This window comes from Gopherus evgoodei, chromosome 4, assembly GCF_007399415.2.
Source record: "Gopherus evgoodei ecotype Sinaloan lineage chromosome 4, rGopEvg1_v1.p, whole genome shotgun sequence".
In the NCBI taxonomy this organism is placed as follows: Eukaryota; Metazoa; Chordata; order Testudines; family Testudinidae; genus Gopherus; species Gopherus evgoodei.
The window spans coordinates 122,121,981-122,136,590 of record NC_044325.1 but is presented as its reverse complement, the minus strand read 5'-3'; the positions used below and the strand labels follow the sequence as shown (position 1 = coordinate 122,136,590).

Below are 14,610 nucleotides of genomic sequence, written 5' to 3'. Positions count from 1 at the left end.
GGTGTAGATAAACAAAAACATCCCAAAGAGGATAGCTTGCAGCGATCAACTGCCTTTGAATCCTAGAAGGATGAACACCGACACTCCAGTGTGATTGCCATGCACCATATATTCCAGGTTCTGTTGGGGTAAAAGAAAGAAACACATCCAAGGTAAAGCGTATGATTCAAGATTAACCAAATGGGACTGGGAGGTGGATACCACCATTGTGAAATACAGTAGAAAACCAAGATACAAAAGCCAAGTCTTGCTGTTCTGGTTGGGTGACTTTTGCAAACTTCAACTAATTTCATGTGAGTCTTTATAATTGCCAAGATGTTACTCCTTTTGAAGAAAAATAAAATAAAATAGAAAGATCACTTCAGAATTTTCAGTCTGCATCCCTAGCAGGCAATGGCATTTGCTAATATCTCTTCATGACATTGTATGGCTTGGCATCATTTGAAAGGATGTAGAGAAAGTAGAAAGGATCCAGAGAGGAGTGGCAAAGGGATGGAATGCAAGCCATGTGAGCAAAGGCTGAAGGAACTGGGTATGTTTAGTTTGGAAAAGAGGAGATTAAGGACGGACATGGTAGCAGTCTTGAAATAGTTGAGACATGGCTATAAAAAAGTTGGAGAAAAGTTTTTTCTCTCTTGCCACAGAGGGCAGGACAAGAGGCAGAGGGTTCAAACTCCAGCACAGCCAATTTAGATTAAACCTCAGGAAAAGCTTCCTACCTGTCAGAGCAGTAGGACAATGGAAGAAACCTGCCAAGGGAGGTTGTGGAAGCTCCTTCACTGAAGGTTTTCAAAAGGAGGCAGGATCACCATCAGTCTTGGGTTAGTCAGACAGAACAAACGCTGCATCTTTGCTGGGGGTTAGACTAGAACACGACCCATGTGATCCCTTCCAACTCTATGGTTCTATGATTCTCTCTGAACTCTGCAACAATCTGATATAGAGCAAAAAGGTCAATGAAGTGTTTGAAAACCAGCCTTATATTGAAGCATTAGCACGCTTCCATAATTAAATCGTCAGTTAGGAATATTCATTAAGGATATATTCATGACAAGTCAACCAAAATCTCACATTTGAAATAAAGTCCCAGAGTAAATTCCACAAAGACAATTCTTTTGGAGATAACAAAGTTAATATTCACAGAGGGGGTGTTTACATAACTAAAGGAGGTATGAATGAACAGCAGAGGTCAACAAAGGGAGGCTGTAGTTAAACCATGGTTGAAAGTAGCTCTCACACTTGTTCTGGCCCCTGGCACTGGCATGGAACTGGCATAACTCAGCGGGGAATCAGAAGCAACACAAGTGGGTTTGGAAATATCACCATTCAGGAGAGAAACAGCCTACTGAACAGTGATACAAATAAAACCCTTCTCTCTCTCATGTTCACTATGGCAATATCTGATCAGCCTCCCACCTCGCCTGGTGTCAGAGCCCAGACTCCAACCTGAGCCTGAATGTCTACACAGCTATTTTTTGCGCTATAGCGCAAGCCACACAAGGCAGAATCAATTGACCTGGCCTCTAAGACTCTCTGCAATGGGTTATTTTTCCTTTCTGCAGTGTAGACATACTTTGAAGCTCTGTAAATCTCTCTCATGTACCCAGAGTGCATGGAGACAGTGGAAGTTGGACTAGATGATCATAATGGTCCCTTCTGACCCTAAAGTCTATGAGTCTATGAGGACCGACCTTTCTTTCTCCAAAGATATTTTGAAAGGAGAGACATTAAGCAGCTTCATAGTGAATACGCACCCGATAGCCACCTAGAACTCCACAATGAGGTGCCTCTGTAGCAGGGAGTGTCAGTCAGACAGTCCCCAGGGAGATGTTTCCTGGGAATCCAAGTGGGTCCAAATGTGCTTGTTCTTCCACTTCAAGCTAATGAGAAAAATCTGAAATATACACGAGCTTTTTATTTTCATTCCATTATCTCTGTGTATCCACCCTCAACCGGCAAGACCTTCCGTCAGAGCAGAGACTGCTGTGTTGGGGAAAGCCAGTGCTGCCCGTTCTCTGCAGAACCTTTTTTCAACAGAGAGAGACCATGTCTCTCTAGGGCTGCCAATCTAGTATATTTCACCAGCAGAAAACCTGCTCGAAGAAGTTTAAAATGAAAACATTTGTTGTTCATAGGCGTGAACCTTATTTAAAAAAAAATAAAAATCCCTTGCAACTTGATTCCTGGCAAACAAGGGGTATTTTTATCTTACTTTTTCCTTTTTTTTCATTTGAGGAGCATATACAATAACTTAGCTCATTACAGCACATTGGGCGAGATCCTTAGTTGGTGTAAATCATCACAGCTCTATTGTGGTCCATGCTGCTATGACAATCAGCAACAGCTGAGGGTCACAAGCCCCATATATGAACCTGTCAAAAAAAATCACATGCTGCATTCAGGGTATTTTAGGCTTTTTATCCCATTTTACTGCAAATTATACAATGAGAGATAATCAAGACAATATTTTGGTGGCAAAAGAATCACCATTTTGAGAATGGGGGTGGGGGGACTGTTTCTCATTGAAAAGAATGGATCTGGGTGTATTTACCAGGTAGCTGAAGAAAAGCAAACATTTATTTTACTCACGTTAGTCTTTGTCCTGTTATATTAAAGCTGCCTGTTGCAAGGGAGAATCTCTCTTTCTTGGATTCAAAAGAAGTAACTAAAGGAAGGGTGTATTTATTTGTTCTGCTTGCATTTGGAGACAGAATCCCTTAGAGCTGTCAATCTCACACCTGGCACAAAGGGCCTCATTAAAATGCCCTTTAGGTCACATGGGAGCAGTGGCTAATGGGATGCTAATCTGTTGGCTTCTAACTTTGTTCAAGTTCTTTGAAGCACTGATGCTGCTCTCCATCCCTTTCCCCTGTTTTATGCATTCCATAAATCTAAACCTTCCCCCAGGAAGAATTGCTTCCAGTCAGCAGTAAATGTTTACTGAAAATGCATTTTTCTGTTACATTTACTGAATTATTTTGTAATTGCTGAGAAAATAAGAATTGAGTAATTCATGACACTGGTATTTTGAGAGCCCAAAAATAGAAACTTTATAAGCAGTTACCAGATAGAATGCAATGGATCAGGATTAAGATGCTTTTTTTTTTTTCCAGAAATGTCTAAAAGCCTGGGACTGGAGTGGCAAAAATGACTGAAGATCAGGATTGAGGGGCACTGGCAGACTCAGTGGTTCAGAAAGGGCTGCAATAGCATAGAGTGATGCATAGAGTATGGGATGAAGGGCATGGCTGGGGGCATATCTCACCCTATATAAGCAATAATGTGTGCATCTCTCTAGCTGTGATGATGAAATGGAATTTAAAAAATACCAAGATAAGCATGTCAAGATAGGGACTAGCAACTTGTGATTCTACTACAGAAAATCATTCCTCATTTATCTACTATAATTCTTTCATTTTGCCGACAAAAGAGTGAATATGAGAGGAACCATCTGACATAATATACTTGGATTTTCTTTGACAAAGTCCCTCACATGAGGATATTAAGGAAGTTAGGTAGTCATGGAATATGAGGCAAAATGCTGTCACGAATGAGAAAATGGTTGTGTAACAGAAAACAAGTGCCAGATCCTCAGAGATATCTAGCCTCCTAATGTCCGTTGATTTCAGTGGAAGTTAGGAGCCTACCTACCTTTGAGCATCTGGGCCAAAGAGTAGAATAAACCATCAATTTCAACACAGCAACAGGTAAAATATGGGTTGACACAATGTTCCGCATTAGGACTGGTGGTGTTTCAAATATTTGTTAATGATGTGGTACAGGGGGTGAGCCGTGAGGTGGCAAAATTTGCAGATGACATGGAATTGCTTTGGTGAGTCCAGGCTGGGAAATGAGAGAGAAAACTTCAGAGGGACCTAGCTGAGAGCTGGGGGAATGAGCAGCTCAGTGGCAGGTGAAATTAACTGTTGATAAAGGATTTGAACAGCTCACGCACAATTCTGTGTTCTAAGGTCAGTAACTGCCAGTGAAACATTCTCTGGTGTTACTGTGGAGAGCTGAATGACAACTTCTCTCCAGTGAAATGGAAAGTTGGCAAACCATGGAAATACTGGTGCTTGTCACAAAACGGGAGTTTTTACACAGTAAATTATTTGTTGTTGGTTTTTGTTTTTTTTTAAAGAAAATATTAAACCCCAGAAATGTTCAGCCTAAAACTTTTGGCTGCTGGAAGCCATTCAACCAAACTGTAAACCCTGTACATGATGGAAACCACTTCAAGCCAGGGGGTGCAGCAGCAGCATCCCTGGATCCAGCACCTAGGGGCCAATTCATTAGTGTTTTGGTGCCATGTTTGCATCATTTTAATTTACACATGTGTGTAAATAGACAATTGTGTACATAGAAACAATCCAAAGACACATGAAACAAGCTGAACTTAAAATATAAATCAACATCAGCGACTTTAAATCTTATTAAAATGTGTAGAATCTGCTTGACCCCCAGTGTTTCGTTCATGTGGCCCTCCTGTGTAATAGGGTTGGGTACCACTGTAACCTGATCCATTAAGCTAATTTCTTGTGGCCCAAATCCTTGGGAGTTAGGTGCCTAAACACTGTTGAGGTTCGGGGCCTATGTTCCTATATGCAGCGCTAGTCAGGAAAGCAAAACTAACATGTCAGACTGCCTAAGGGATAAGATAGATTTACAGATTTTAAGGCCAGAAAGGACCATTATTATAATTATATATTACAATCAATATTGAGCAGCACTTTTTGTTTAAAGGTCCTCTCTTCTATACGCTTAAACATCCAATTGCTTCTTTGGATTAGATTTTCTGTTCTACTTCTCTGTTGAACCAAGAGCATTTCCAAGCAGCCTGTTGTTAGAGCAACGTGCGTGACCCCTGAGTCTGAACTCATGCGGCTAACCAGAGCCCTGCCAGTGTCGTAATCGCTAAAGGGCAAGTTTTAGCACCCTAGCTCAAGAGGAGCTAAAGTGAGTCTGCCTAACTGGGCTGGGAGGCGAGCTCCTAGCTGCAGTAAAGAAATACTCTGTGTGACTTAAGGTTAGGTCCACTTAATGTAAGGGTGTTTTACAGTTAAAACACTACACTGTAAACAGGCCCTGCACTGATGGGAGGGAGTCTCCTGTTGGCGTAGGCAATCCCCCTCCTCGAGAGGCAGTAACGAGGTTGACAGAATAATTCTTCCTTTGACCTAACACTGTCTACATAGGACCTTAGGTTGGCCTTACTGCATTGCACAGGGATGTGGATTTCTGATGTAGAGCAGGCCTAAGATACAACCACACGCTGTGAGTTTATTCCCCTTCTTGGGGAGAAGTCATTGCCTGATAGGCTTTAGGGAAGAGGAATAGCAGAAAGGATATTGAAATTATATTTCCTGAAAAATGGAACTGAGGTATGTGTAGGCTGCATCTGGAAGCTTGCTTCCTAGAGCAGACAGACAGACACAAGTAAAGTTGTGCTATTTGATATAACATTATATAATATCATGTTTAATATGTTATAACAATTAGTTTTGTTTCAACTTTTATAACAAAATTATTTGACATTTTCAGAGGAACTGGTAATGAATCAAAAATTTTTGGAATATTAATTCTGTTGTAAATTCCAAAATGTCCTACCTCATAAATGTCAGAATTTCCTGCAGAATGGAAAGCCATTTTCTGACCAGGTCCAGTTAAAAAAAAAATTAAAAATTGCACTTTGCCACTCCTTAATCCTATGAATTGCTTCACATTGGTTCAGAGCCATTTGTAAATGTGCCAGGGTAACACAGTATGGTGAAACTGATGCTTCATTCCCTCCACTCAAATAGCCCCATAGCTCAGATGAATGAGCACTGGGAACAAACACAGGAGCTTTTCACCACGTCACAATATTCGTTTAATTCAGACTCACACCACCCATCTTCTAGGAAAAGGGAGAACATTGTCACTCCTGTTTTACAAAAATGTACAGAGAAGATCAAACCCAATGCTTAAATGTCTGGAGGAAAGAGCTTATGAGGAAAGATTTAAAAGAGCAAAGCATCTCTAATATACTCAGGACATTGGATTTAATCGATACAAAATTCCTCGAATCAACATGAAACAAAACTTTTTTTTTACATTATGACATATATATTTATATATATATATATCTATATATATATCTATATATATATATAGGAATTTATATACATATAAAGGAATTCTCAGATGACTATTTAATTAATTATACGAAAAGGAAGAGCATCAAGAGGAGAGACTGAGACAGCTCCACCCCAGAATTTCCTATAATTCAGTGGCTAAGGCCCATTCTTATAATGTGGGGGCCTCAACTTCAATTTTTTTTCTCCATCTCAGGCAGAGGGAGTAACTGGTCCTGAGTATCCCAAAGCCTCAGAGAGCGAGAGGCAGCAGCCTGGCAGCTGGCTGCAGAGGAAAGGCCTGATAGCAGGGAATGAAAGGAAGAGGTAGGCAGAGCCTGTTGCTCTAGCAGCATACAGGACAGTGGCCTGCATGCAAGATGTGTGTGTTTGGACACACTACTGAGGGAACCCATTGCTACATATCTGTTGAGGGAGTCTCTTATGCTACACAATTACTGTGGGTGCTCATTGCTACACAGCAAGGATGGGAGTCTCTCCAATTAGAGCTGCTCAAAATTCAGTGAATTTCAAATTTTTGAGGAAATGTTTTGTCATTAGGTCAAGTATTAGTGAAAAGAACAGGATGCCTTTTTGTGTGTACGAAAGAAAAGTTTCATCAGTATTTCAAACACACCACAAAGTAGATCTAGTTTGAGGGGATTCCTCTTAGACTATGAGACATCCAGGGCCCAGGAAGGGCTGTTCTGTGAACAACCATCCTCCTGGCTCCATGGTATGTCTGTCTCGCCTATGTCATGGGCCAAACTGTGCTCTTGGTTTTCTCTGTGTGAATCAAGCGTAAATGCAGTAAAGTCAGTGGAGTTCCTCTGGATTTATCCTACTGTAGCCAACGGTAGAATTTGATCCAGACAAAACTGGCCAGCTCCCCAGTGGATGTAAGTCAGAATATCTTTGTTGACCTATATGGAGCTATGTTGATTTATACCTGATGAGGATCAGGCCTATGACAGAGTTATCTGAGTGTCTTTAGCCGTCATTTGGGATTTTAAGCTTAAAAGCAGGATACACCCCTTTAGTTTTGAGTCTATTTCACAACCTATTCTTGGAGAGAAGGGCTTCTCTATGTGAAGCGTATCCATATTTCTGCAATGAGCACATCCCTTTGAAAGAGGAAAAAAGAGTAAACAAAACACACAGCAAATCCACACATGATTCTTCCCAGCTCCCGGGAGAGACGAGGGACATTTTGATGATCCCATCGGTGCCTGGCTAGAGATTCAGAGCTCTGAGATGCTTCAGGGACTTTGCACTAATATGCCACTAAACCAGATATAAACTGTGATACAGCATGGCCAGAAGGCAGCAGGAGAGGGTTAGAAGGGAGCCTTATTCCCTGTAAGGGGAAGAAAGTTTGCTATAGATTAACTAGAGCACATGAAGCCAATTAGAGCACCTGAAGCCAATTAGAGCACTTGCAGTCAGTCATATGATAAAAAAAACCCTGCTTCAATCAGACAGTGTGGGAGATGAAGCAGAAAGGATTGGTGTTGGAACAGAGAACAGTTTGAAGGGAAGCAGAGGAAAGTTTGGAGGAGTGCTGCAGTGGGCTAAGAAGTCCAAGAACCTAGGTAAGGGGCACCTGGCTTGTGCAGAGGGAGGGCAGGAAGCCCCCACAAGCTGAAGGGCAGGAGAGGGAAGTAGCCCAGGGGAAGGAACTGCCAGTTCAAATGGTTCACCACTATCCTCAGGGCCCCTGGGCTGGGACCTGGAGTAGAGGGCAGGCCCAGGTCCCTCCCTCTCCACTCCCCTCCTCAAGGACACTAGTGGGGCAATTAATATTCCAATTCAGGGGCAAGAAATGGCACCCTGAACCCCACCCCAAAGAAGAGAAAATGCGAGACCCATCATAATAGTGCTGGCAATTTGCCACAAAACCTATCCATCATCCTGATGTGATCCATTTGGAACTGAGAAGTACAGTAGAGGCAAATTATATCATTTATTTTGGATATGGGGGGAAAAAATCTCTTTCATTTCAAATTTCTACAAATGGCTACAGCATTAGACTGATGCACTCAGAACTGAGATTTTTTTGGTACAAATGATTTTGGTTCTTTGCCCTTTTCTAGCTCAGCATAAGTTATACTGAAAAGGGAACCCAGCTCTTGAAAGTAGTCCATAGACAGAATGCAATAATGAGGTAAGCATGTGAAGTTTTGAGATCAGTTCTGGCATCTGCAAATGATAAAGGGAATATTGTAGAATAATAAAAGTGTGTTGTGTGGCAATAATATTGGATTTTTCAATGATGTTCAATCTAGAAATGAGGGGACTGGCAGGTGGAAGGACAAATATGTTTCTTTTAAATTCTCTGAAGTGTCTTTTATGCTGGACGATAGCTGCCCTACAGACAGAAGTGCTCATTGGCTTTTGCCAAAGCCCACTGGTCAGTGGTGTCATAACCTATTCCCAGATTTGGACCTTAGCGTCCAAAATATGGGGGTTAGCATGAAAACCTCCAAGCTTAGTTACCAGCTTGGACCTGGTAAAGCTGCCACCACCCAAAAAGTTAGAGTGTTTTGGGGCACTCTGGTCCCCCCAAAAACCTTCCCTGGGGACCCCAAGACCCAAATCCCTTGAGTCTCACAACAAAGGGGAATAAACCATTTCCCTTCCCCCCTCCAGGTGTTCCCTCCCTGGGTTCCTGGAGAGATACACAGAAGCAAGCTCCATGAATCTAAACAGAGGGACACTACCCTCCCTGTTTCCAGTCCTGGAAACACAAGTACTTCCCTCTTCACCCAGAGGGAATACAAAGTCAGGCTAGTAAATCTAACACACACAGATTTCCCCCGACTTCTTCCTCCCACCAATTCCCTGGTGAGCTGCAGACTCAATTCCCTGGAGTTCCCCACTAAAGAAAAACTCCAACAGGTCTTAAAAGAAAGCTTTATATAAAAAGAAAGAAAAATACATAAAAATGGTCTCTCTGTATTAAGGTGACAAATACAGGGTCAATTGCTTAAAAGAAATATGAATAAACAGCCTTATTCAAAAAGAATACAATTCAAAACATTCCAGCAACTACACACAGGTAAATACAAAAGAAAACAATATAAACCTTACTGCCTTACTATATTTGTACTTACAACTTGGAAACAGAAGATTAGAAAGCAGGAGACAGAAATCCTCTCATAGCCGAGAGAGAGACAGGCACAAGACCAGAACAGAGGACCCTCACACAAACTTCCCTCCACCCAGATTTGAAAAAGTCTTGTTTCCTGATTGGTCCTCTGGTCAGGTGTTTCAGGTTACTCCTTTCCAGGTGAAAGAGACATTAGCCCTTAGCTATCTGTTTATGACAAGTGGCAGTTCTTCTGGTGAGTTCAGTGGGTTTCGGATCAGGTTCCTATCTGCTGAGATGCTACTGTTTGGTTCCTTTTCAGGATGCTATTTCTGATAAGTTTTTGGAAAGTATCTGTGTCCCTTTGCATCAAGATGCAACTCCAACGCCTGTGATAACAGAGGAGTTGAGACCAGGAAATTGCCAGGTGGTAGTTTGTGAGAATTGAAATGACCTGGCTGATGTAGGGGAGCCGGGTTTTCTACCAGCAGGGGCGGCTCTAGACATTTTGCTGCCCCAAGCACAGAGGGTCCGCTGGTCCCGCGGGACCACCAGACCCTCTGCAGGCAAACCTGTGGGAGGTCCACCAAAGCTGCGGGACCAGTGGACCCTCCGCAGGCAAGCCACCAAAGGCACCCTGCCTGCCACCCTAGCGGCAACCGGCAGAGTGCCTCCCGTGGCTTGCTGCCCCAGACACGCGCTTGGAGCACTAGTGCCTGGAGCTGCCCCTGTCCACCAGGCTGGTGAGACACGGAGAGCAGTGATGGGAAAGATGCTGGGAAAAGGTGACTCTGATCAAAATGTAGACACTCTTAGCCCTGACAGCAGAGAGCACAGCCCTCAAGGAAAACGGGGGAGGGAAGGACTCAGTGCTGGGAGGGGAAAACACAGGGTAACCTCAAAAAGGGAACTGGATTTTTTGCATATGTACAGTCTTGGGGTTGGGAAACTGTTCCCCAAAGGGCCAGCAACATGTACAGCCATTGGTGAGCAAATGTAGCCTGAATCAGAAAGTAACAAGAAGTTGTCCAGGAGAGACCAGTTTGAGCACACAACACATATCCCAGGAGAAAGGAATATTTATGCACACAGATTGTTCAGCATGTATTTTTTTTATTTGTCAAAGACTTAAAACAAAAATGCTCTCAAAATATTAAAGTGCTTGATTTACAGATCCTCAAGCTATTCCAGTTTATGTCATCTCAGGATCTAGCTCCACCAGTCCTGATTACAAGAGATGTACATCTTTTTCAGGGGATCAGGGAAGGGTACGTTTGTGTCCGGATGTGTTTTGAGATGGCTGAATTGTTCACTGCACTTGCATTTGCTGTTTCGATGTGGATTGTGTTTCTACTCATCTATTAAGGCATCTAAAGCTGGCACAGATGTCTTTTAGGTCTTTAAAGTCTAAAGACAATGAATAACATATGGGAGGCACAGGAAACTGCAGTGGAAAAAGCCTAAACTAGGACAAGGATATTCAGAGGAGGGCTAGGAAGTCAGACATAAGGATGTTCCCATGGCTGAGGTGCTAATCCTGGACTTGGTAGACCAGGATTCAACTACTTGTTCTGCCAAAGACTTCCTGAGTGATCTTCACAACTTGCTTTATCTCATTGTGCCACAATTTCCCAATTGTGAAATGGGGATGGTTGTAATTCCCAACCTCACAGGGGTGTAATAAGGCTAAATACATTAAAGATTGTGAGGTGTGCAATTGTCATGCTACTGAGAGCAGGTGAATGCCATGGATGGTGGATGCCCATCTCTTACTTAATTTCAAATGGATCAGTACATCTAATTTTCATAAATTCTTTTGAACAGCCCAGATGAGATGCTTCAAACTGCAGCTCCACACTGGTCTGAATGCATTGGATTTTATGTAGGGTTTAAACACAAAGCAGAACTGGGTTTGGGTAGAATTTGGCTGATTAGTTAATGTAAACACTTTATTTTTTCAAAGATCACCTCCGGTTTAATTTGCTGGTCATTCTGCACTTCCATAGGCCCTTCAGTACATAGTTATCCAACACTGGGTAATGTGACATGCCATTCCACAGTGAGTCAAATCTTAAGCAAAGGCCCAGCCATTTATTAACTGCCCTACCTGGAAAGTCATGAAAATGTGGCTGAACTAGGTATGGTTTTAGGTTAAAATCCGTCTTTTTCCCTATAAAGTTTTGTGCACATAACAGCTCTTGTCTTTAGACTGACTGGAACCAGGGGGCTATCAAGTAGCTAGATATCTGGCTTCCTTTAATTGCAGACATGAAAACTTCAGGAACAAACAGGGAGGACAATTGCATCTCTCATATTGCATTTTTGCACGTTAGGTTGCTGTGCAAGTATATTGAGTACTGATCCTGTGGGGAGCTGAAAAAATAACCTCCATTGAGGTAAACCAGGAAGAATGGATGTGCCCTTTGCAGGATCTAGACTGTCAGGACAGCAAAATCCACAGAAAAACGGTATAGCACTAATTGCAATCCAGACTCTCACAATGTGGCTATTTGTCCTGTCTCTGCTGGCCAGAACATGAGCAGAGCTTTCTGAGACTGCTGCTGCCTGCTAGTTGATGATCCTGGTTATTTTGCTTAAACAACACAGGCCTGTGCTTTGTGACTCTGCTTTTAATATTCTGATTTGGTGCACTGAAAAATCCCATATTTAATGTTTTGTTAAAAAAAAGGAGGATGTGTTTTCCCCTCCTCTTAGTTGACATAAATTTATAATTGTTAGTTGCCTTGAAAATATCTTATATCAGTCAGTTCAGAAAGTTCAAATACATGGAATACTACTTTTCATCCCTTTGCACTCTTTTAGCTGTCAATATCAAGTTTCAACATTTTCTTAAAGGGCCTGCTCCAAAGTGCACTGTAGCCAATGGAAAAACTGCCTTTGGCTTCCATCAGTATTGGTTCAGACATTCATAGAGGGAGTGGGAACACTACCCACCAAGGAAGTAGGAAAATATGAATGTTTTTCTATGCAAAATTGCAAGATTAAATTAAAAACAAACAGTCAAAACCAATTTTCATTCAAATTGTCCATGGAAAATTTCAACTGTTTGCCCCCCCACCCAACAATTATAATTTAATTAATTGGGAATGTTGCGTGGTCTTTCATGGGAGCTGTAGTTCAAGTTCCTCGTGTACCCATTCTCTTCTATAGGTAGGGCTCACTGCTTGGACTACATTTCCCATAGTGCACAATTCACAATCAAAATACTTCTGATTTCAGACAAAATGTATTAGATTACACCAAACTATTTTATAGTATTTCCCCATGAAAACATGGAATTTTCCAAGGGAAATGAAAAAAATAAAAACCCATTTTCCAATTTAGCTTTACACATTAGTCCCCTATTAAATATTCTGTTTCGTATCTCATTTCTGTGACAAGTGATAACACCAACCTTTACTGTACATCAGAGGAGTCATTGGAGATATTTTGAAATACTCATTGTTCTGTCCTCTCATTTGTCTCTTCTTTGGTCGCAGAGAGCATCTACAGGATAAATGGCACTGGGGAATTGTACCACAGTGACTGGCTTCATCCTCCAGGGAATAACAGAAAATCCAAAGCTGCAAATCATCCTCTTCATGACATTCTCCTTCATCTATTTCTGCCCCCTGGTGGGGAATCTAGGGATGATTGTGTTAATCCGTGTTGATCCCAGACTCCACACCTCCACGTATTTTTTCCTCAGCAGCTATGGCTACTCCTCTGTGATTGCCCCAAACATGCTGGTAACCTTTTCCGCAGAGACTAAAGACATTTCTTTTGCAGGGTGTGTAGTTCAGTTTTTCTTCCTCTTTCTCTGTGCCAACACCGAGCTTTGCCTCTTGGCTGTGATGGCCTACTATCGCTTTATAGCCATCTGCAGCCCATTGCTTTATCATGTTGTTATGTCCAGGAGAGTCTGCATCCAGTTGGTGCTGGCTCTTATCTCTATGCCTTTGCCAATGCAATCGCCCACACTAGTTCTTTGTTTTGTCTGTCCTTCTGCCACTCCCATGTCCTCGATCATTTCTTCTGTGACATCCCCCCTCTCCAAAAGATCTCATGCTCCAACACTCGCATCGATGAGCTGGTGCATTTCACCTTTGCAGCTATAGCAACCATTGTCACCATTATGATCATCCTTGTCTCCTACACATATATCATCTTTGCCATCCTGAGGATCTGCTCTGCTGAGGACAGCCGCAAAGCCTTCAACACCTGCGCTTCCCACCTGATGGTCGTTGCTATGCTGTATGGGACTCTCTTCTTTATGTATCTGTGCCCCATCTCCAGCGACTTAGCAGATCAGGATAAAGTGTTGGCCATGTTCTATACCCTGGTGATCCCCATGCTGAACCCCCTGATTTACAGCCTGAGGAAGAAGGAGGTGAAGGATGCCTTAAGGAGAATGATATATCAGAAAATTATTCCTTGCTATATGTAAATATGGGGACTTTTTTACTGATCAGTATTGGAGCACAGGCATGAGCTAGTTCTGAGTCATTACGTCAACATGCAGAAATATCCTTCATTATGTGATATACAGGAGAAGACAGTAAAGAAATGGAAACTTGAGCCAGATAATGCAGGAAGGCGTAATTTCACTTGATAACAATGTCCAGTAACAGTGTTATAGCTTTTCCATTATGCATTGTTATGTGATGTCTGCAAGGATAAGTATCTTCCTCATTGGTTTCATTTGCTACCAAACTATGTCAGCTAGTGTATCAAGAGACACAAAGAGATGATACCAAGAATATAATTTCTTCAGTTTGTCACTCCTGTCACCTCAGCATCCACATCCCACACCAACCATCACTTTACAAGGAAATAAAGTACATTGTATATGTGGAGGTATATTTGTAGATAGACTGACAGATTGATGGTTATGCACAGGGCTGGATGAATAGCTAGACAGATCGATGTGTGGATAGATAGACAAAAATCATTTTACATACACATGCAAGAGGAAGGACGACCCATTGGCCAACCTAAGGCTAATGAGGTCTCAGTTCAAGTTCCTGCCATGTGACCTTGATTAGGTCCTGAGAACTAGTTTTTCAATGTGGGTTAGGTGCCTTTAAGAATCTTGATCTCATGGCTTGTCTACAAGTAAAATGCTACGGAGGCACAGCTGTATTCCTGAAGTGCTACAGTGTGGGCACTACCTATGCTTATGGAAGGGGTTCTCCATTGGTGCAGATAATCAATCTTCCCAAGAAGCGATAGCTAGGTCAACAGAAGAATTCTTCCTTGACCAAGCACTGTCTACACTGGGGATTGGGTCGGCACAGCTATGTCTCTCAGGGGAGTGGATTTTTCTAATTAAAATTCCTAGTGTAAAACAGGCCTTAGTCTCTCTGGGCCTGACATTCCAGGCTGTAAAATGGGAATAAGGGCACATCC

General features: G+C 42.2%; 1 protein-coding gene across 1 annotated transcript; it reads left to right on the top strand.

Moving 5' to 3' along the window:
- The first annotated feature begins 12,719 nt into the window (after positions 1-12,719).
- LOC115651206 (olfactory receptor 1020-like) lies at positions 12,720-13,648 on the top strand. The gene is given in 2 exon segments (XM_030562161.1): positions 12,720-13,140; positions 13,143-13,648. Coding segments are annotated over 2 exon segments (927 nt in total).
- Positions 13,649-14,610: the final 962 nt, after the last annotated feature.